Genomic DNA, 23831 nt, shown 5'->3' with positions numbered 1-23831 from the left:
TCCTAAACTCTGCTGCCCGACTAATCCACCTGTCCCCTCGCTATTCCCCGGCCTCTCCCCTCTGTCAATCTCTTCACTGGCTCCCCATTACCCAGAGACTCCAGTTCAAAACCCTAACCATGGCATACAAAGCCATTCACAACCTGTCTCCTCCATACATCTGTGCCTAGTCTCACGGTACTTACCTGCACGCAACCTCCGATCCTCACAAGATCGCCTTCTCTACTCCCCTCTTATCTCCTCTTCCCACAATCACATAGAAGATTTCTCCCGTGCATCCCCCCTACTCTGGACCTCTCTACCCCAACATAGACCCTCGCCTACTGTGGAAACCTTCAAAAGAAACCTGAACACCCACCTCTTCCAACAAGTGTGCAACCTGCAGTAACCATCGCTCCACCACACCGCTGCACGACCAGCTCTACCCTCACGTACTGTATCCTCACCCATCCCCTGTAGACTGAGCCCTTGTGGGCAGGGTCTTCTCCTCTCCTGTACCAGTCACCATCACATTTTGTTCACGATTATTGTAATTGTTTGTGCTATGTATACCCTTTTTCACATGTAAAGCGCCATGAAATAAATGGTGCTATAACAATAAATAATATTAATAATTATATGTAATATAAAAAGGAAGTGTAGTTAAACAACATACTCACATATAGACAAGGATGGGAAAGAGTATGTGATGGCAGTGATTGAATGGCCTAGTGTAGAAACGTGATGAATATGAAAGTCAGGTGAGCCCAAAAAATGGCCCACAGGAACCAAATAAGATTAAATCTCTCAACAGTGTTTTCGCTCGGAGCAGTACGATATTCAACATTTCTAATATCTTTTGATACGGACATATAGATCAAGCAGAGAGGGAGGGGAGGTTTGCTTCCAGTGGAAGGCTATTAAACGCTGTGCTGCCGCAAAGGTATGAAGGAGCATTCTGATGGTCTCCTAGATGTAGACTGGGGAAAAACTGAGGGTCTAGAGCAGGATGTCAAACTCAAATACACAGAGGGCCAAAATTAAAAACTTGGACAAAGTCGCAGGCCAACTTTTGATATTTATTTAAAAAAATGTGTACAAGGAAGTTTTTCCTTATGATCTAATATGGAACCAAACTTAAAGGGGTTGTCCCACAAACAAAGTACATTTTAATTAATAAAACTTGAGACAGATCACATGACCAGAGCATTGGGTATTTTCTCGTAGGCAGGGGCGTACAAACAATCATGGCGTCCCAAAGCAGAAGTTCTAATTGGGCCCCACGCCCCTCTAAAAAAAAACCTTAAAGTTTGGTGGGGTCACAGAAGAGCATATCTCCCAACTTTGCAGCCCTTGCAAAGTAATTTTCCTACTATTGAAGCCCCTAGATTGCCATTTTCATTGCCCCAATAAAGTATGATGCCAACAAAAGTGCCCCAAACACAGTATGATACTTCCAGAGTAAATTCGTCCACAGTATACTTCACACACATGGTATGATGACCCTATCCCCCCCCACTCTCAACTCCCCTGGCAAAGTATGGTGACCCAACACAGTATGATGCCCCAACTGTGATCCTCATACAGCCCTCCACACAGCATAATGGGGGCCCCACATAGTCCTCCATACAGTATAATGGGCCCTACATAGTCCTCAATTCAGAATAATGGCCCCACATAGTCCTCCATGTGGCTTCATGAGCCAAATATAATCACCCTGAGGGCCAGAGTTTGACATGTATGGTCTAGAGGTACATCCACATCCAAGATTTGTATGATGAGACGTTGGGTGTTTGTCCATAGTGATTTAATCAAAGAGCAGTCACAAAATATATAGAAAATAGAACCTCGTGCTGAGGCACATCGCCAGCATAAAGGAGAAAGAGGAATCCAATTTGTGTAAGAACTCTGGTGTATGTTACCAGAACATGAGAAAATACGGAGTTTACATATATACACTGTAAGTGTATATATGTGTGTATTGTGAGATCTCCGCAGTTGGTAATAGCGAGTCCCATATGTGTACATTTAGAAAACCTGTTAAAATTAACCCATTGTGGACATTAAACATTAAAAACCGTGTGCTCTGGGCCCTGCTGGTCACTTATGAGCTATAATGAATTCTTGAAACATCTATGACTAGTTTAATTATATTTGTAACCTTTAATTTACCTTGTCTTCTGTTCTTTCAGGCATTCATCAGATAAAGTAGCAAAGCTAGAGAGTCAGGTAGAGTCTTACAAAAAAAAGCTAGAAGACCTGGGAGATCTCCGTCGGCAGGTGAAACTGCTAGAAGAAAAAAACACCATGTACATGCAAAATACAGTCAGCTTGGAAGAGGAGCTCCGGAAAGCAAATGCTGCTCGGAGTCAGCTGGAGACCTACAAGAGACAGGTACGCCTTGGCCTTTCCGTGGTTTTGAGTTCAAGTTGTCCAATACTCCTTCTCATACCCCACACTTGACCCTGATTAAATAAAAAGCTTATACTCCCCTCCCGTGCTGGTGCTGTTCCAGCGGTGTCAGCACTCTCTCTCCCAGGAATCTTGTGCAGTTGTTGTGACACATGAAGCTGGCGCCCAATCAGCGCTGCCGTCACTGTCCCCACCTCCTGTCGAATTGAACATGAAGATGAAGTCAGAGATCAGCTGCAGCCCGCACTTCCTCTTCATGTTCTATTTGTCCGAAGGTGGGGACAGTGATACCGGCGCCGTCATGCGTCATAACAACCACACAGGAGCCCCGGGAACGCGAGTGCTGACACCGCTGAAATGGTGCCAGCATGGGAGGTGAGTATAGGCTTTTTTTATTTTATCAGTGCCAAACATTTAGATCAAGAAGTGGTTGTCCTAGTAGTGGGATAATCCCTTTAATGTTTTTGTCCTTTGTTTGCCTTCTAATGTAATGTGTTTTAATTTCTTAACAGGCCGTGGAGCTTCAGAATAGACTGTCAGAAGAATCGAAAAAAGCTGACAAATTGGATTTTGAGTACAAGAGATTAAAAGAAAAAATTGACAGCTTACAAAAAGAGAAGGATGTAAGTATTTTTCTCTAATAACCCCCCACGACAGCACACACTGGAGGATGTAACCCCACCCTAATAGGGACAGGAACAACGAAGAGGTTTAAATGGCCCCTCCCACATCCTCCCTCCAGTGTTATTTCCTGTCCCTATCAGGGATGAAGAGGCCATCCCCGGTGTGCTGAGCCGGCAACCGGCACTGGGGGAAAGCTGCTAGCCGGGCAACGGAGGATCGAGTGGTCTTTACTTCTCCTCCTCAGGGTGCTGCTCCCGTCTCCTCTGGATTCGGGACCCCCTCCTGCAGTCCGCGCTTTCGGGCAAGGTCTGCAGGATCTTCTGACCGGAGGCCTCTCTCTGAGCTCTCCGGTCCATCTCCTCCTCCTCTCCCCTGCTGGATGCGCGGGCGATGTCGGCTCCAGGATGTGGAGCGCACGCTGCGGCGCCGGAAGTGACGTCAGACGCCGGGCGGTGGATGATGACGTCACTTCCGGCAGTTTGCGTTCCACTGTGAACCGCATCAAAAAAGCTATGGAGGAAGAAGAGCGGAATGCCGCCGTTGATCAGGAATCTTCATCTGGACACCGGGGGAGGAGACCTCTAAACAGAGGGAGGCGCTGGTCCGGTCGCCCATAAAAGGAGCACTGGACAGGAAGACCTCTACAGGTAGGACAAAACCATGTCTGTTGAAGCTTCTCGCTCTGCATCTGTAGAGCCCAGCGCCGGTCCGGTCCCAGTAAGTATGGCACTGGTAGTCCATCTCCCAGATGCAGGAAATAGTGATTATAGCTCCCCTTCCCTTCTCCCCTCTCTTGTAGGGGGACGAGGAACCTGCATCTGGAGAAAAAGTTAAACCGTCACGCAGATGTCCCATCTGTACAAAAAAACTATTGTCCTCCCATAGAAAGCCCCTATGGAAGGACTGTACGGAGATGGAGGAGATAAAGGGGATTGTACGTCAGGAGATCAAATCCTCCTTAGCCTCGGTTACTCTCCCTACTCCCTCACCTAGTCAGGGTTCTACATCTACTCCCTCAGCAGCCAAAAAGAGGAAGATTAGCCCGCCAGAGGGAGGGGAGGAAGACTCTCAAGAGGAGATGTATATCTCGGAAGATCTTCCAGAGGAAGGTGAACTAAGTCCAGCCCCTGATAACTCCCAACGAGAGAGATATTACTTTCCATCAGATAGTTTGGAGGAATTCCTCATGGCAGTAAGGAGAACTATGGAGGTCGAGGAAGAAAAAGTGCCCCAAACAGTACAGGATCAGATGTTTGGGGGGCTACGTTCCAGGAAAAAATTGGTGTTCTCTATACACCAGAGTATTAGGGACTTAGTCTTAGAGGAGTTGGAATCGCCAGAGATTAAATACCCCTACAGAGTTAAGGGATAGATTTCCTGTAGACAATGAGACGGCAGAATGCTGGTCTGAAGTCCCAAGATTGGATATCCAGATTGCACGAGTAGCAAAGAAAACCACACTGCCCTTTGAAGATTCCTCTCAATTAAAAGACCCCTTGGAACGCAAAATGGAGGGACTACTCAGAAAATCCTGGGAGACCTCGGCAACACTATTAAGCACCAACGCAGTCTCTACGGGCGTAGCTCGATCAATGGCTCGTTGGCTAGATCAACTGGAGGAACACCAAGTTTCAGGCACCCCCAGAGAAGACATCTTGGCATCCCTACCGCTTCTACAGAAAGCTGCGGGGTTTTTAGCAGACGCCTCTGCAGAATCCGTGAGAGTGGCGGCAAGAGCATCTGGGCTATCAAACTCTGTAAGAAGGGCCCTATGGTTGAAATCCTGGAACGGCGACATGGCATCAAAAATGAAGTTGTGTTCCATCCCCTTTAAGGGGAAATACATGTTCGGGCCAGCCCTAGATGATCTTCCAGAGAAGGCCTCAGACAAGAAGAAGGCCCTCCCGGAACCTAGGAATGTGAGGAAGAGGCCTTTTTGTCCCTCCCAAGAGCAGACCCCTCAATATAGGGGTAAAGGCAAAACAGGACGATGGAGCTACCCAAAAGGTAGAGGAGGCAAAAATCTTTTTCTCTCCCAAAACCAACGTCAGAACAGACCATGACATCAGGACAGTCAGTGGAAAGAAATCTGCTCAGACCCATGGGTCCTGAGGGTTGTCGAGTTCGGAGTAAAAATAAATTTCTCCTCCTATCCTCCAGAGAGGATAAGGTTAAGGCTGTGTGCCCACGATGCATTTTTGGTGCGTATTTTGGTGCGTGTTTGCAGCGTGTAAACGCTCCAGAAACGCATTGCATACCTTATTCCATGACTTCCTATGACATTCTGCAAGTTCTGTGCACATGGTCCGTATTTTTTCTGCTCAGATTTTACTCGCAGAAAAAATACGGACATGACCAATTCTTGTGCGTTTCTGCATGCGTATTTGCCTATACAATGCATTGGAAAAACGCATGGCAAATACGCGTCAAAAACGCATGTAAAATAGCATGCGTTTTTCTGCCAAGGAGATGCAAAAATGCTCAGGAAAATTTCTGCATCGTGGGCACTAAGCCTAACACCGCTCTCCTCTGAGTCGTCAGGCCACCCTGATATCCGGTCTTACAGACCTATTGTCCTCAGGGATGATATCCCTGGTTCCTACAAGAGAGATAGGCACAGGACATTCCAGACTCTTCCTAATAAAAAAACCAAATGGCTCACACAGAGTTATAATCAATCTAAGGCCACTGAATCCTTATATCCACTACCAACGATTCAAAACGGAATCCATCAGGTCGACGGTCCTCCTGATAGGACAGGACCATGTCATGGCCACAATCGACCTCCAGGATGCATATTACCACACCCCCACGCATCCACTTCACAGGAGGTTCCTAAGATTCGCAGTGGCTCAGGGGGATCAAATAGTCCACTATCAATTCAGTGTTCTCCCATTTGGAATTTCATCAGCCCCGCGAATATTTGCAAACGTCATGGCAGAAGTCATGGGTTTTATCAGGGGTCAAAACATTTCAATAGTACTATACCTCGACGACCTGTTATTAATCGGGCCCTCAGTACCAGTACTCCGAGAACATCTACAGTTGACCACTCAGATCCTATCATCTCCTGGGCTGGTTAGTGAACCAGAAAAAATCAGATATGGTTCCCTCCATGACAAAAACATTTCTAGGAGTACTATTGGATTCCCACAGCCAGATGTCATTCCTGCCCAAACAAAAACAGGTCATGATAAAAGCAAAAATCAATGTCCTAAAGAGCAGAAGATCAGTATCCTTAAGAGACACCATGTCGGTTCTCGGGTCTATGACATCCTGTATTCAGATGGTGGCCTGGGCTCAGGCGCATACCTGAACATTACAGACCCACATTCTTACGAATTGGGCGGATCCCCACAGTCTCTGAACAGGAGAATCCCTCTACCACCACGAGTAAGGACCTCTCTATTCTGGTGGCTGAACGAAAAAAATCTGAACAGAGGAGTACCATGGATCCAGAATCCGCTAGTAACCATAAAGGTGGATGCCAGCGAAAAGGGATGGGGAGCCATGGTCTCCCAAGAGCTATTCCAGGGTATATGGACCAAAGAGGTGAGTCAACTCTCATCAAATTTCAGAGAACTAAAAGCCGTAGAGGAAGTCCTCAGAGCAGCCGAGCCTCTGGTCCAGAAATCTCACATTCAGATATTTTCAGACAATATCACCACGGTAGCCCACCTTCGTCATCAAGGGGGCACAAGATATGAAAGCTTAAAATCAATCTCAGCAAGAATATTTTCCTGGACCGAAGAACATCTTCTATCCTTGTCGGCTCTTCATATCAAAGGTTCAGTCAATATCCAGGCTGACTTCTTAAGCAGAACAAAGATTCATCCAGGAGAGTGGAGCCTAAACCCAGACGTCTTCCAGATGTTAGTCGAGAGATGGGGCTATCCAGAGGTAGATCTCTTCGCCGGACATCAGAACGCGAAAGTACCTCAATATTTCTCCCTGGATCCAAACGGCCCTTGCCTGGGTGTGGACGCATTCGCTTACAAATGGGAATTCAGCGTATGCCTTTCCCCCATTACCTATCCTTTCAAAAACCTTACAGAAGATAAGGACCGAAGGGACCAGAGCAATCCTAGTGGCCCCTCGCTGGCCAAAAAGAAGTTTGATTGGAACGTTAACCAGTCTGAGTGTGGAGAGCCCTCTAATCCTTCCTCCCATCAAGGATCACCTTCTCCAGGGACCGATTCACCATCCGGATCCCAAGAGACTACACCTAACTGCCTGGCTTCTGAATTCCTGATATTAAAAACAAGAGGCCTCTCAGAGAAAGTCATCAAAACTCTACAGAAGAGCAGGAAACCTGTAACGAACACCTTTTACCATAAGATCTGGAAAACCTTCTTAAGGTGGTGTGCACCCACTCGCCCAGACCCTCATAGGGCTCATGTGGCTCAGATTCAAGACTTTTTACAAGAAGATCTGGACAAAGGTCTCAGACCTATAACTATTAAGGTCCAGGTAGCGGCGTTAAGTTCATACTTCGATTAAAGACTAGCGGAACATCAGTGGGTGAGAAGATTTATGACAGCAGCCACCCGCATCCACCCTAGAGTAACAGACCTGGTTCCACCCTGGGACCTTAACATTGTTCTGAAAGGGTTAACCCTTCCACCCTTTGAGCCCTTATCAACCATAAGACTGGATAGGCTGACCTGGAAAACTGCTTTCCTGGTGGCAATAACTACAGCCAGAAGAGTGTGTGAACTACAGGCCCTTTCGGTCAACGAACCCAACCTGAGAATCCTGGAAGATGGTCTAATTTTCCAACTTGACCCTTCATTTCTACCTAAGGTGGTCTCAAATTTCCACAGATCCCAGGAGATAATCCTGCCATCTTTTTGTGACAACCCAAAAGACAAAAAAAAGAGATGGAATTCCACGCTTTGGACGTTCGGACAATAGTACTGCACTATCTTCAGGAAACAGAAGAAGGAACGAAAGCCAAGAACCTATTTTGTCCATACACAAGATCCAAACAGAGGAAAGAAAGCTGCAAAATCCACAATAGCCAACTGGATTAAGAGGGCCATTACGGAGGCTTACCAGATCCAGGATCTACCTCCTCCAGCAAAGCTCAAGGCCCATTCTACAAGGGCGATATCTGTCTCCTGGGCTGAAAAAGCCAGCGCATCCATCGAACAGATTTGCAGAGCTGCTACGTGGTCCTTGATTCATACTTTCTCCAAACACTACAGACTAGATCTAATGTCTGTTGGAGATTTAGCCTTCGGAAGGAAGGTCCTTCAGGCTGTTGTCCCTTCCTAGTATATCTTTGGTATGCCTCCTGTGTGCTGTCGTGGGGGGTTATAAGAGAAAATAGAATTAGACTTACCGGTAATTCGGTTTCTAATAACCCACCACGACAGCACGGGTAATTCCCTCCCCCTTGCTTATTGTTTCTACGACAGCTTGATCAGTAGAAATAAAAACTAATTTGAAGCATCTATACTCTTGTGGTCCTTTGTAATAACACTGGAGGGAGGATGTGGGAGGGGCTATTTAAACCTCTTCGTATTTCCTGTCCCTATTAGGGTGGGGTTACATCCTCCAGTGTGCTGTCGTGGTGGGTTATTAGAAACCGGATTACCGGTAAGTCTAATTCTATTTTCACCTTGCTCAAGAAGCCAGGTACTGGGGCAGATTTACAACCGTATTTACTACATACGCATGAGATCCACATCTCACTGAATCCCATATAAATATTGTGCACACATTGTTCAGTGATTCACTCAGATAGCAATCACAAATGTGTGACACTTCAAGTGCCGAGCTGAGAAATACCCCTTGGAGGTTGAAACTTTGTGTAAAAGATGCACTTTTCTGGAAATAGATCTCTTCACATTTTCCATTGAAAAGCAAGGCTCGTGAATTGAACTGCACATTTACAGTGGGGAAAAAAAGTATTAGTCAGCCACCAATTGTGCAAGTTCTCCCACTTAAAAAGATGAGAGAGGCCTGTAATTGACATCATAGTTAGATCTCAACTATGAGAGACAAAGTGAGAAACAAATCCTGAAAATCACATTGTCTGATTTGGAAAGAAATTTTTTTTCAAATTTTTATGGAAAATAAGTATTTTGTCACCTACAAAGAAGCAAGATTTCTGGCTCTCACAGACCTGTAACTTCTTCTTTAAGAGGCTCCTCTGTCCTCCACTCATTACCTGTAGTACTGGCACCTGTTTAAACTTATCAGTATAAAAGACACCTGTCCGCAACCTCAAACAGTCACACTCCAAACTCCACTATGGTGAAGACTAAAGAGCTGTTGAAGGACACCAGAAACAAAATTGTAGCCCTGCACCAGGCTGGGAAGACTGAATCTGCAATAGGCAAGCAGCTTGGTGTGAAGAAATCAACTGTGGGAGCAATAATTAGAAAATTGAAGACATAGAAGACCACTGATGATCTCCCTCGATCTGGGGCTCCACACAAGATCTCACCCCGTGGTGTCAAAATGATCTCAAGAATGGTGAACAAAAATCCCAGAATCACACGGGGGGGGGGGACCTAGTGAATGACCTGCAGAGAGCTGGGACCATCGTTACACAGGTTACCATCAGTAACACACTACGCCGCCAGGGACTCAAATCCTGCAGTGCCAGACGTGTCCCCCTGTTTAAGCCATTATACATCCGGGCCCGTCTGAAGTTTGCTAGAGAGCATTTGGATGATTCAGAAGAGTATTGGAAGAATGTCATATGGTCAGATTAAACCAAAGTAGAACTGTTTGGTAGAAACCCAACTCATTGTGTTTGGAGGAGAAAGAATGCTGAGTTGCATCCAAAGAACACCATACCTACTGTGAAGCATGGGGGTGGCAACATCATGCTTTGGGGCTGTTTCTGTGCCAAGGGACCAGGACGACTGATCCGTGTACATGAAAGAATGAATGGGGCCATGTATCGTGAGATTTTGAGTGCAAACCTCCTTCCCTCAGCAAGTGCATTGAAGATGAAAGGTGGCTGGGTCTTTCAGCATGACAATGATCCCAAGCACACCGCCAGGGCAACGAAGGAGTGGCTTCTTAAGAAGCATTTCAAGGTCCTGGAGTGGCCTAGACAGTCTCCAGATCTAAACCCTATAGAAAACCTTTGGAGGAGATCTGCATGGAGGAATGGGCCAACATACCAGCAACAGTGTGTGCCAACCTTGTGAAGACTTACAGAAAACATTTGACCTCTGTCATTGCCAACAAAGGATATATAACAAAGTATTGAGATTATCTTTTGAAATTGACCAAATACTTATTTTCCACCAAAATTACAGGCCTCTATCATCTTTTTAAGTGGGAGAACTTGCACAGTTGGTGGCTGACTAAGTACTTTTCTTCCCCCCTGTGTTACTTCTACAACCCATTGCTATGTCTCTTAACGTGGGCAGCCTTCGGTGTATTGTTAACAGGAAAAGTGCTGAAAAACAATGCCAGGTGTTGGTTTTCCCCTGTGACAGATTCATCAGCGGGCAGTGCTTCCAAGTTGATAAAGTCTTGCACACTGTTCCCTGTGGGAGAGGCTCTCGCCCTCTGTATGGTAATAATAAATCTTCTACTGAACTTCCACATTGCTCAGTCCATAAATGTTCTGTGTTTGAATTCTGTATGGAAAAATTATGGAATCCTCCACTGGATTCTGCAGCATAATATAACTGTATTAGAGGGATGTAGAGAGCCAGCATACGGTGTACAAGAGGTGTCTGTCTCCATGTGTGGCTCTGCACCATCATGCAAGCTCCGTATACATGAGACCTTAGTTTCACATATCGTCAGGTTATAATTTTTAATAACAAACATGTGGGAGCTAATACTATTAAAGGGGGTTGTCCACTTTCGTAAAACTTTTTCCTATAGCTTGTATTAGTAATTAAAAAAAAAACTGTGCTTTACTTACCCCGCCCGGGTCCAGCACTGAGCCGCCGCCACTGCTCCCAACAGCGTAGTGATTCTGAGCGGCTTGGGCTGTCTACGTTGGCTGAACTCCGTTTTTTAACTACTATCAGAACTTATTGGAAAAACTTTTCTGAAAGAGGACAACCACTTTAAGCTGTGACGTGGTATACAACACAGGCTCATAGGACAGAAATCCTGAAACTTGTAAAAATCATGACAATGGATGTTCCACTCTCACGTTTGCTTGGAGTTTAGCTGTCGGCATGCTGCCTGCTGTGCTAGCTGTTACATTTAATAATGCCATTATGCTCCGTATTGTGTATGCCTAAACAGTGTCTGAATGTACATACAGATTGAACATGTTTTGGGGATGTTTTGAAGTTGACATGAAATATACCAGTTTACAATGCCTTACATAAAGTGTAAGAGATTTTCCACATATAACAGTAGAGTTCTTACATTTGGTAACGCACTGTAGTACAGATGATAATGAATTTATGTTGATTTGTGAAGGTACTGCTGGAGCATCAGTTGGGCAGATCGATTTGCAGGACTTTGGTCTCCTCAATCTTCCGGGTCTGTATTTTGTGACTGCTGGGTGGGAGCTCTTGCCTTCCAGGATCCCGATGTGCCTTTTGATTAGCCAGGCTGGTGCGACATCATATGTACGAGCTTCTCATCCAGCAGGCACATAGCGCTGACCCGGCCAATAGACCATCGATCCATCCCACTCTAAAACAAATAACTACTCAGTACAAGCTGTGTCCATGAGCCATGACACCATTTCTAGCCGTTGTATAACGGATCCAACATCAATCAGCAAAAAAAAATGATTTTAACGGGATCTGTTTATTTAACATTGAAGTCTATGGAAAACTGATCAGTTAAATGGCCATATATGTTTTGTTCCAATTAAAAAGGATCCAGTGAGCAAAAAATGGATCCTTGTCAAGTGAAAGAAAAACTGATGGCTATTTAACAGATCTGTTTTCCATAGACTTCAATGTGCTGTCTATGCACTATAGGAAACACTGCACTTCTTCCTCCAGACCCAGTGGTCATGTTATCGCTGGGAGTTGGGAGGGAGCAGGAGCCGCTTGAGTCCTACAAGTCAGAAGAAAGGCTGAATTTCCCCTGTAACTGTGGCAAATATACCAGCCAAAGTAACAAAGGAAATGAGATGTAAAAAAAAAAAAAAAAAGTATTTTAAATGTTGAAATTTCCTCCAAAGGTTTCTTTATGACCTAATTGGGGAGCAACATGTGAAATAAGTGAATAAATAAAAAGCAGGGCGGAATATGTCTCCAGGCCATAGGTCTGTGAATGTGATTTTATCCACCCACTTGTGAATACAGCCTTATTGTATCAGTCATTAGTGTTTGCCATGTGGCACACATCTGATTTATGTTCCAGCATACCTGGCATGTTACTATTATGCACAGCTTTCTTTCTGTCTATCTTTGTGCATTTTCCCAAATGACCTAAAACATTATTTTTGTATTCTTCTAAAACAGAGACTAAGATCCGAAAGGGATTCTCTGAAGGAAACTATTGAGGAGCTAAGATGTGTGCAGGCTCAAGAGGGTCAGCTTACTACAGCAGGTAACGTGTCTGTGACCACAGCCATAGCGCCGGTTGGGTTCTTCCATAGTTTGAGGGCGCATACTCTTCCTTATTTGGTTAGACTTTCTTTTTAATATTTCTTTCGATATTTTACCTTCACAGGGTTAATGCCATTAGGTAACCAGGAACCAGTAGACAGCTTGGCTGCAGAAATTATTACACCTGAAATAAAGTAAGTGTAGCTTGTACTTATTTGCTGATATTTTACTTGTTTAAGAGGAAACTGCATATATCTCACTTGCCACCCAACAGATAATTTACCAAAAGCAAGGAGTTTGTGAAAGAAGAAATAACTCTTGGCTTCCTTGCATTATACCATACAGGAAGTAGTGACATTTAGCCCACCGCGATCATTAGCTCCGGGGGCTGAACAAGATGATATATCCAGGACTTACTAACAGGCAGGTAGTTGCTACCAACCTGCCTGTTGTGCCCGACTCCGTTTTTGCCTGCACAGAGCAGTCACAGACTTCTGCTGATGTCATGTCAATAGAGTGGCAGTTTCTCTTCCTGTTGACAGGGCGGGACTACTGGTGTCCTGCTGACTGACAGTCGTCTCTCTGCTGCCTAATTGGGGGAAGTTGGCTGTCAATCAGCATGATACCAGTAGTCCCGCCCTGTCAACAGGAAGAGAAACTGCTGCTCTGTTGACGGGGATATATAAACAGGAATACCCATGAGTATAATGGCATAACAAACTTTATTAATAGACAGTTTCTTTAAAATTAGTACATCAAGTATAAATAGTGTTACACAAGTGGAAACATGCAGAAAAGTAAGCCATACTCCATTGCTGAGCTCAGAACGTGGCCCCAAAAGGGTCACAAGAGGCATGAGAAAGCTAAGGGAGTCTACCGGCGAAACGCGCATCGAGGCTATGTCTCGCCGTTGCTCCGTCCCTGTGCTGTCCCCCTCTGGGCTGGGCCCCTTTCTACTGGGTGAGTGATTCTCTACATATTAATTTTGATGGCGCTGACTCTAAAAATTTACTACAATAAAAGCAGAGTTATAGGATCACTTGATCCTTTCTTTGTCTCTCCATCATTGTTTATTGTGACCCTTTTGGGGCCCCGTTTTGAGCTCAGCAATGGAGTATGGCTTACTTTTCTGCATGTTTCCACTTTTGTAACACTATTTATACTTGATGTACTAATTTTAAAGGAATTGTCTATTAATAAAGTTTCTTATGCCATTATACTCATGGGTTCTCCTGTTTATATATACTTTTGAGTAAGCACAATTGTGTGGGGATGGGGATGAGTTGATTTTTCAGACCCCCAACCTGCACTACTTATGATGTGGGCTGAAGTTTGCTTATTGACTCTGTTGACAGGGAGTAGCTGAATCTCTGGCAGGAGCGAGCGGTCAATGACCGGCGTCGGGTGAAACAGACAGGTAGTTGCCTCTGTTAGCAGCTACATGCCTGTTAGTGCTTAGACACGTTTTTTTTTTTTTTTTTAAGTCCTGGATATCCCCTTTAATCTGGGAGTTGTGGAAACCTTTTACTTACAAGTACCCTTTTAAATGTTATTAATGAAAAGGTTTCAAATTCTGTCATTGCTTGTCGTTTCTGTTCCATGAGCAATATTTTGTGCCAGCTTTTCTATTGTGTTATAAACTCAACTTCATACAGGTAAATGGTGTTCAGTATTTGATCCCCAATTGTGTGTTTTAACCCCTTCCTGACATATGACATAATAGTATGTCATACGCCAGGTCCCTGTCTCCTGAACATGCATCTTTCCTGGGAGATGATGGCTGTGTTACACAGCCAGCATTGGCCTCTAACAGCAGTGAGCAGAGCTGAGCTCCACCACCTTGTTAACCACTTAAATGCCGCTGTCATTATCTGACAACGGCACTCAAAGAACACGATCTGTGGGAGTAGGTGCACAAAGTTCCATGTGCCCATCCTCCACCCCACCCCCTCACTTGTGTGACTGGATAACGGGGTGACCATGGGTTGTCCTGGCTGCTGAAGGCCCCGCTGCCTGCTAAGACGGTGCTTCTGTGAAGAGCAGACTGATTTTTGCTATGTACTGCAATACTTGTATTGCCATATGTAGTGTAAGTGATCAGATCCCAAAAATCACCCTTTCCCCCACGAGATTAAAGAAATAAAAAAATGAACGTAAGTGGTATCTGTGTCCATAGAAGGCCAGTTGATAAAAAATATGAAATTAACCCAATCCGTAAACGACGTAACGAGAAAAAATAGTTTTTTTCAGTTGCCACAATCCCACAAAAATAATGCAAAGCGATCAAAATATTGTATGTACCCCAAAATGCCATCAATTAAAATTAACATAAAATCCTCTAGCTCGCCATGCAAAATTGCGGAATATTCTTTTTTTTCTTCGACATTTCACTTCACTTATAATTTTTCCTATTTTTACAATACATTGAATGGTAAAATGAATGGTGTCTTTCAACATTTCAACTTGTCCCTCAAAAAATAAGCCCTCATATGACTAGGTGAGCTGAAAAATAAATGGTCTCCTGGAAGTAGGGGAAGATTGGCCAGTTAGTTACATGTTCTAGCCAGCTTGTTCTTTTACATTACAATTGCTCTCCAAATAACTATCCATAAACACATGAGGCCAATTCATCAGTTTGCGCCAATAGTTTGGCATAAAACATCAAATTGTCACAATTTTTCCCAATTTGTAGTTGTGCAGAATAAAAAAAGAATTACTATGTCTTTTGACGTTTTTACACCAATTGTGGCAACTTTCTGAAAGGTGGCTGGCATTAAGCTGGAGGGTTGTTGCCAAGTGCAGCCCAACAAATCCATCATCTTTTATGAAACAAGGAGTGGATTAAGACAGAATTGTACTCCAGCAATGAATAGAGAATGTTTCTGGCACACGGCAGCTGAAACATGTGCCAAATTCAGCCATCAGTGCATGACTCTTGATGAATTTGACCCATCTTACGCCAGCGCACCCTGAATTAAGGCTGGCGTACAAAGCGCCAGTGTTGATGAATCTCCTATACAGTTAATGAAGAAATTGCTAGTGCAGAGATGCATTGAATGTCACACTGTTAAAGCGAGGTTGGATTGTTTTGGGTGCGATCATTTAAAGAAGTTGTCTGGTCTGGAGATACGTTTGTCATATATCCTGTTCTGAGCTAATAAAAGGAATCCTACTTTCAGAATTGTCATCTGTTGGCCAGAGTAGAGGGCTTACAAAGAACTTCTCTCTTGCTCGGCAGCACCTGTTCTGTATTACACATATAACTCCATACATCAAAGTTATAACAAAAGGATTTTGGCATAAAAAGCTTTGAAAAGTCTCAAAAATTTGGCATAAAGCAAGGCTGCACTAAAATGTTGAGATTTTTGCCGTTCCCATCCCATTTTTGCCCAGCTTCGCCACAGTGGGCAGAGCTGGGACGGGTGTGGCAGCCCCCACTCGGCAAATTCCTGACGAGCGTCGGAGTTCCTTGTACCACCAATCTTACTCCAGTCCTCAACTGGAGTAACATTTGTGGTGAGGCGCACACCACTTTTCAGACTTGCCGGATTCATTAAGAGGCGTGCGTCTTTTATTGAATCGGGAGCGTCATGTTATCTCATCAAGACCGGCGTGAACAACGGCAGTTTTGATGAATCGGGCCATAGTCTTTTGGATTAAATGGCACTGTGTAATGCAGAATGTGATGGTGTTGCAGGGAATTTGAACACTTAAAGGGGTATTCCCATCTCCAAGATAGCAAATACCTCCAATTAGAAATGTAGTGTAGTTCTTCTGATTCTCTAGGTCTCTTTCCTCATGTGCAGGCATTGCAGGACCTTAAGAATCCATGGTTATGACCGCTGATATAGTGACAGTTAACTAATTGCTAGTGGTCGTAACCAAGGATACCTAAGGTCCTGCAATGCCTGTACATGAGGAGAGAGACATAGCAAATCAGAAGAACTATACTACATTTCTAATATTATTATTCTTACTTCTACTACGTATTGGGATAGGATCTTGGAGATGGGAATATCTCATAATGCTACTTGTTTTTTTTTTTTTTGTCGAGAGACCCTTCTAACAAGTAAAACAGGTAGACAGGGTTTCTACAAATAAATGAATGGTGACCTCATTACGTTTTGGATACTATTTTGGGGCAGTTGATTTATTTTGTGTATGAACAGTAGGTAGATACTCCAATTTCTGTAAAGACAACGTGAGCTATTTTTTTAATTGGAAGTATAATGAATGATCTCTGGGTACCGTCTGGAAAGCTGCATACACGCTACGGCAATGAACTTGTGGAGGCATGCAGAAATTAAGAAGCAGCAACTAATCTTCCTGTGTTTTTTTTTCTCAAGGGAGAAACTGATTCGCCTTCAGCATGAAAATAAGATGTTAAAAATTAATCAAGAAGGATCAGACAATGAGAAAATCACTCTGTTACAGAGCTTGCTTGATGATGCAAACACGCGGAAAAATGAGCTGGAGACGGAGAACAGGTGTGGAAAAGCATATGCCGCTTTGGCGTTGCTTTGAGAAAGACAGATTCTTGCCAGCTTGTTTTCTTCCTCAGTGTGTGCTGTATTATCTACAATGTAGGACATCTAACATACAGTTATTATGTACACATTCATGTTCTTTCTATAGAACAGCTGTTCTTTCTATATAGATGTGCCTAGTGGCACTCCATGTATATTTTGCTGCTGGGACCCATTTCTGTCTTTCTGTCCTGATTATAGATCGATCCATCCTTTAGTTATGTTACATAATTCCATTAATGTGATTTACATTTTCATCCTTTTTGTGTTTTTCTAGACTTGTTAATCAGAGACTGATAGAAGTGCAGTCACAAGTAGAAGAATTGCAGAAGTCCTTACAAGAACAAGGAGCAAAGGCAGAAGATGTAGGTCTTATGTCAGTGCTAGCAGGCTTCTGCTATGGAAGGAAAGTTCTCTTACTATTCTAGCGCTATTACACTTTATATAGAGAGAGATCCTAACGCGTAATCACAGCGTGATGGTTGTAGTTGGGAAAATATCAGCACGTATATATCAGGCTATGTTCACATTTCAGACCCATCATCAGTTTTTTCCCTATCTCTAAAATGAGTGTGTGCTGGATGGTGCGTAGTGCGAATGCCAAATGAATCCCTTTAACCAATGGATGCAAAACCATTCTCCAGTGCTTTCATCCCACTTGTAGCACGCATATGGTGAAAGATGGCACTGTAATGCGCAGAGGCGTATGAAGCTGCATGAGTCTTGTGCTACTTTGCTGTGGTTACATATGGGAAGCCCAATTCTGGCTGCTGGACGTAAAGCTTCTTCCTGCATCACCCTCATCCAAGGCTATGTGCACACACCGCTTTCTTTAGAAGTGTGTGAACCCACCGAGTTTCTCAAGCAGAAGATGCTTCTGAAAATGCCAGTGGTGATTTTCCTGAAGCGTCTTTTTTTTAGTGTTTTTTTTTGCTACTGACGTTTCCATTCACTCTTTTACTTGTGTACAAATTGGCGGAAAACACCAAAATAATGGCTGGGTCACTTTTTTAAGCCACTTTGCATCTTTGGAAACCAGAAGCGGTTAAAAGCAGCCCTAAAGACTGAGCATTTGCACATAAAGTCATTTTTTTACACTGCAATGCATAGGTTTGTTCTTTTTAGCATGTTTCAGGAGGGTTAAAGAGCATACCCGCCTAAAAAAAAGACTGTGCACATACCCTAACAGGAGACTGATCCAAGGAGGAGCCCTTAGATGCGGTCACTATGTGACAGCGGATGCGTGCTGTACCTGTGCTGAAGGGTCCCTTCCTAACAGAATTACCACTGCAATTAGGAAATATGAACCCCCGCTCTATGGTAGTTACAATCAATATAGTGTGTATTGAAGATCTTTTACATGTGCATGTCGCCCTCTACTGGAGGTAGCAGAAAATTTTGAAAGAAAAAAGTACTGTAATAACTCTATTTACTTGATTTTCTTTACAATGCTTCTTTTGCTTGGACTTTCACAAGGCAATAGTAAGTACAGGATTGTGATTAACAATTCCTTTTTAGTACAGTAAAGAATAGGCATATAGAATTTCAATAAAAATTGTATACATTGCTGATCCTTTTTTTTTTTTTTTTTCACCCATATAGACCAATATAAAAAGAAATATCTTGTGTATGAACCCTGATTCCTTTGCCTGGATTATCCCATGCATAACAAATGACTATATTTTATCAATACTGCTTTGAATGTGATAAAAAAAAATCCTAAACTTTGTAATCCTGTTACACTATAAGGACTCGTGCACATGGCCGTATTTTTGATCCGACAAAGCATTGTATTGTACTCGGACCAATGGTATTCTATGGGGCTGTGCACATGTCAGACTTTTACCTTGGACCATGCCGGTCCGAGGAAAAATCACTGCATGCCTGAGTTGAATCCGATATTTGGATCTCACTCAGCCATGGAACCTATCAAACTGCACTCGGATGACATCTGAGATCCGCCTGATTTCCACCGACTGACAGAATGGAGAAGATGGTGAAATCTTTTTCTCCATCTTCTCCTCATCTGACCACACTCTGACCACCACAATTGATCCGATTTTTCTCAGACGAGAGAATATACGCTCGCATGACCCTGGCCTAAAGTTGTGTGCTTAAAGGGATATTCCAGTCTCAGTCATTGTTGAGATAAAATATTTGTCTCTGTGGTAGTCCCAGGCAGTCGAGACCACCGAAACAGTGCTGTTTCTGTAACACCTAATCACTTCTGTGGGAGTTATAGAAGCAATGTATCTCTCCGCACTTGGCTCTTTCCGTAGTCCTTGCCGCCACATGTAGGCATGTATTCATATTTTAACCATGAATGACTGAGATGGGAATCCACCTTTTTGAGTTTGAAATGTTTAACCATAACAGTTTTGATAGATATCAAGTACTTTTTAGGTGACATGTTGTTTTTTTTTTTTTTTTTGCTTAAGTCACTTCTCTTAAAGAAGAAGCTTGAAGAACATTTGTAAGTATACTCTCCCTTCAAAAATGAAGATATACGGTATAATTGCCTTAGTGTATAGGCTAATTTAGAGGGGCTGATTTTGGGCCTTTACAGTGTACCGGTTGTTTATATACAAGTCAATCAGTTGTTACTTACTGGCTTGTTCACATGGGGTGTCGAAATCTTCTGGGAGCAGAACGTTAGTTAATACGATAGTTCTGTCTCCATACAGTATCATGTTGGCAGCACATTCCCCATTTAAATGGACGACGTGCTTGTGTTAACGATGGTTTTTATGGTGGCATAAATGATCCGGTCAGAAAGCAAATTGATTGACATGGACAGGATGAGTTTCTGGGCATGGTAGAAAATAATCAGAAAAGCTAATAGTCTAAAAATATTTTTTTTTTTTCCCGCTACTGATCAAAGGATATGTGGAACAAGGGAAACATAGGTCAACTGGCGTAAATAATCACATTTTATTAGTAATATCCCATGACATATAGTGTCAGAATAAGAATTAAAAATATACAAAAGACAACAAAGTGCAGAGTGCCAGCAGCTTACAGGGGAATCCGAACAATCTGCCATTAGGCAATGATACAAGTTGTCAGTAACCATGGGAAAGCGGCAGTGAGCGCCATAGATCGTGTTTATACAAACGTGATACCATAAGGTACTAGTACTTATGAGGCGTTCCTGCCATCACCCCCTTCTTCACAGGGATTTCTCAGACCGTGCCTGACATTTTGGGTAAGCCTGTGTGCGCCTTTACTCTGGATTAACCTCATATGAGGCAGTACCTGCTTGTATGATTACATTTGCTACATGTAAGAGGGTCTTAAATTTGGTTGTGCTAATTCAGTGTTTGGGTCACTGGTGAACACATAGAATAGGGCCCCTGTGTAAGAACAATATATTGTTCTTACACAGGGGCCCTTATATTGTTCTTACACAGGGGCCCTTATATTGTTCTTACACAGGGGCCCTTATATTGTTCTTACACAGGGGCCCTTATATTGTTCTTACACAGGGGCCCTTATATTGTTCTTACACAGGGGCCCTTATATGGGCCCTTTGCAGTCCAATAGATCATCATAATGAATAATTGCACCTGCTTAGGAGGTGGGAATGGGCCCCCTAACCTCTTGGGCCCCTGTGCGGTTGCACCAATGATGTGTCCACCCCTGGTTTGGATAGTGTATTTGAAAAACCGGTCGTCTTAATTGTTTGTATATTTGCAGAGAGAAGCTTCATGAAGCCAACAATGAATTACAGAAGAATCGTGCAATTATTGAAGATTTGGAGCCACGTTACAACAATAGCTGTATGTTTATTTTTCTGATTTAGAGGAAAATTGTTAAAATATAAAAAAGTGACTAAAATTAATATTATTTGAAAACCTTCAGGATATTCTTTTCACCAACCAATCTTTCCCATTAGTAATGGGATATAATGTATTGGCATGCTCCTGTATACAGATACATTATGCCCTTTCCTCTATGATGCATTGGCTGCTAATAGGGTAACACTTGGTGTACTGTAATAATAGGCTTACACTTCCAGGGTCCTTTGTAGGTACTAGGGCAAATGATTCTCCCAGTGACCTGATCAAAGTAGGGAGTCTCCATTATTATTACTACTACTGATACTGATCAGAGCTTCCTCCAATCCTAGCGCACAGAAGCCTGCTCTAAGAAGTGGAACTATTAGTTACACTTTGTTTTTAGAGTAGAGAAGTTCAGGGAGCCATTAATCTCTTCCCTCATCCTGTCCACTGCATCAATGCTAAAAGATGTCACTGAAGACTAAGGACCTGCCCCGCCCGACATCACAAGACAGTGTGTTACGGTATTTTCGATTATTGTGCATCCAAAGTATTTAGAATTATATTCTGTATATTCAAATGTTAATTTGTGTCCCTTTTTTTCTTCTTGTTATGTGTGGCCACAGGGTAAATAGAACAGAGTGTCTGGTGGCAGGTGTGCTTTATGCATACATGTGTGAAGCTTTATATGAACCCTTCCTTTTCTTTCTGACATATAACATAACATAATTAAATTGACTGTAATATATTTACAAAAGCTATGTTAGTATTACCTTCTGTTTCTACTCTGTCTTCCTCTTTTCCTACCATCCCTTCCAACTAATGATGAGCGAGCATGCTCGCCACTGCTCGGTACTCGCCCGAGCATCTCAGTACTCGAGATGCTTGGAGCTCGCTGAGTACTTGCTTGATGCTCGGGCGGGAGCTCTGGTCCCAGTCCTGCATGTTTGGCGCTACTTAGAGCACCAATCATGCAGGGATTGTCTGCCACTCACTGTAATGCCACAGCCATGGTGGTTGTGGCATTATAGTGATTGCCCAAATCGATGGGAACAGTGCTCACAGTGAAACATGAAAAGCCGGCAATTCATCAGCGGCATACACCGGTACCCGACAATTTATAACAGAAAGAACAGAGCATCACACATAGATTAGATAGATAGATAGATAGATAGATAGATAGAAACAGGTCAGTCACATATATAATAAGTACAGTGACAGTGTTGGTTACTGTACTTGTCATTTAGTGTTAAAATAAAGGATTTATTAAAAAAAAAATTGGCGTAGGGTTCCCCGTAATTTTAGTCTCTAGCGGAGGTTAAGCAGACAGCTGGGGCAGATGTTTGAAGCCTGGGAAGGGGGTAATACCCACGGAGCTTCCCAGGCTACTAATATCAGCCCCCAGCTGAATACCTAGCCTTTACCAGCTATTAAAATGGGGGACCCCAAAAAAAAATGACGTGGGGTCCCCCCTATTTTAATAGCTAGCAAAGGCTAGGCAGACAGCTGGGGGCTGATATTAATAGCCCAGGAAGGGTGCCATGAATATTGGCCCCTTCCCATGCTAGAAACACCAGCAGTCAGCCGCCCCAGAAATGGCGCATCCATAGGATGCGCCAATTCTGGCACTTAGCCTCGCTCTTCCCACTGCCCTGTAGCGGTGGCAGTGGGGTAATAGGGTTGGGGTTGATGTCAGCTTATAATGCCAGCTGACATCAAGCCCAGGTTAGTAATGGAGAGGCGTCTATAAGACACCCCCATTACTAACCCCATAGTGAAAGTTAAAAAAAACACAAACACCCAGAATAAAGTCCTTTAATTGAAATAAAGACACAATTCTTTAATGTTCTAAATTAAACTCTACTTACCGTCACGCCCATTCCAGCTGAAGCCAACGATCTCCTGCAATAAAAGTAAAATAATAAACCAACCTCATCCTTACCTTTCCATGGTTCCCAGGACGGCTTCAGCTCTGCTACATTGACATGACAGGCTGGATCGCAGCAGAACGCTGCCATCCAGCTTGCCATGCCGCAGACGCTGAGAAGCTCCTCAGTGAAGCTCCTCAGTGTCTGGCTGTGACGGCATCCAGATGAGCCGAGTTCATGTCCAATGAACTCAGCTCACCTCATGCACGTCACTGACAGCGTGGGAGAATTCTCCTGCGCATGTGGTGCCGGCAAATGACGTCACCGCTTGAGCAGGAGAATTCTCCCACGCTGGGACGGCATTGAGATGGCAGGCTGGATGGTAGCAGAACGCTGCCATCCAGCTTGTCATCCTTTGGAGACACTGCTTGCGCTCCTCAGTGACTTTTATCTTTGGGGTCATCTGAAGGCAATTGTCTATGTTGTGAAGATATGAGATGTGCAGCATCTGAAACAACGTATACTGGAAGCCTGTGCTAGCATTTCTTCTGCGGTGTTGCTATCAGTGTGTCAAGAGTGGGAGAAGAGGGTTGCATTGACAATCTAACACAATGGGCAGCACTTTGAACACATTTTATAAGTGGTCATAAACTTGTAAAAATCTCATGAAAGAATAAAGTTACGTTAGAACCAAGCACACCATTGTTTTTCTTATAAAATTCTCAATAAGTTTGATGTGTCACATGACCCTCTTCCCAAAATAAAGTTTGATCCAAAATGGCTGACTTCAAAATGGCCGCCATGGTCACCACCCATCTGGAAAAGTTTTTCCCCTCCCATATACTAATGTGCCACAAACAGGAAGTTAATATCACCAACCATTCCCATTTAATTTAGGCGTATCCATATAAATGGCCCACCCTGTATTTCTTATTTTTGTGTGAGTTTGAAAGAACAAAGTGTGTCATCTATTTATTGTCAAAATGTACTCATTGTATAACTTTTCTTCTAATAAAGCAATGAAAATTGAAGAATTGCAAGAAGCTTTAAGGAAGAAAGAAGAGGATATGAAACAAATGGAAGAACGCTACAAAAAATACCTAGAAAAAGCGAAAAGTGTAAGACTCGAAATGAATGAGGTCA

General features: G+C 43.4%; 1 protein-coding gene across 2 annotated transcripts in view; it reads left to right on the top strand.

Moving 5' to 3' along the window:
- Positions 1 to 23831, top strand: part of HOOK3 (hook microtubule tethering protein 3) — an 83070-nt gene that overhangs the window by 51508 nt on the left and 7731 nt on the right. For both annotated transcript variants that reach the window (XM_073661159.1, XM_073661152.1), the window contains 9 exons: positions 2172 to 2373; positions 2904 to 3014; positions 12429 to 12516; positions 12640 to 12709; positions 16862 to 17002; positions 17319 to 17406; positions 19480 to 19514; positions 20738 to 20820; positions 23706 to 23806. In XM_073661159.1, coding sequence (XP_073517260.1) covers positions 2172 to 2373; positions 2904 to 3014; positions 12429 to 12516; positions 12640 to 12709; positions 16862 to 17002; positions 17319 to 17406; positions 19480 to 19514; positions 20738 to 20820; positions 23706 to 23806 — 919 coding nt within the window. The remainder of the gene's footprint in view (positions 1 to 2171; positions 2374 to 2903; positions 3015 to 12428; positions 12517 to 12639; positions 12710 to 16861; positions 17003 to 17318; positions 17407 to 19479; positions 19515 to 20737; positions 20821 to 23705; positions 23807 to 23831) is intronic.

This window comes from Phyllobates terribilis, unplaced genomic scaffold (assembly GCF_046119375.1).
Source record: "Phyllobates terribilis strain yellow unplaced genomic scaffold, ASM4611937v1 Scaffold_1__5_contigs__length_1240528914, whole genome shotgun sequence".
NCBI lineage: Eukaryota > Metazoa > Chordata > Amphibia > Anura > Dendrobatidae > Phyllobates > Phyllobates terribilis.
Note: the sequence above shows the minus strand (reverse complement) of the source record. Positions and strands in the feature narration are given on the sequence as shown.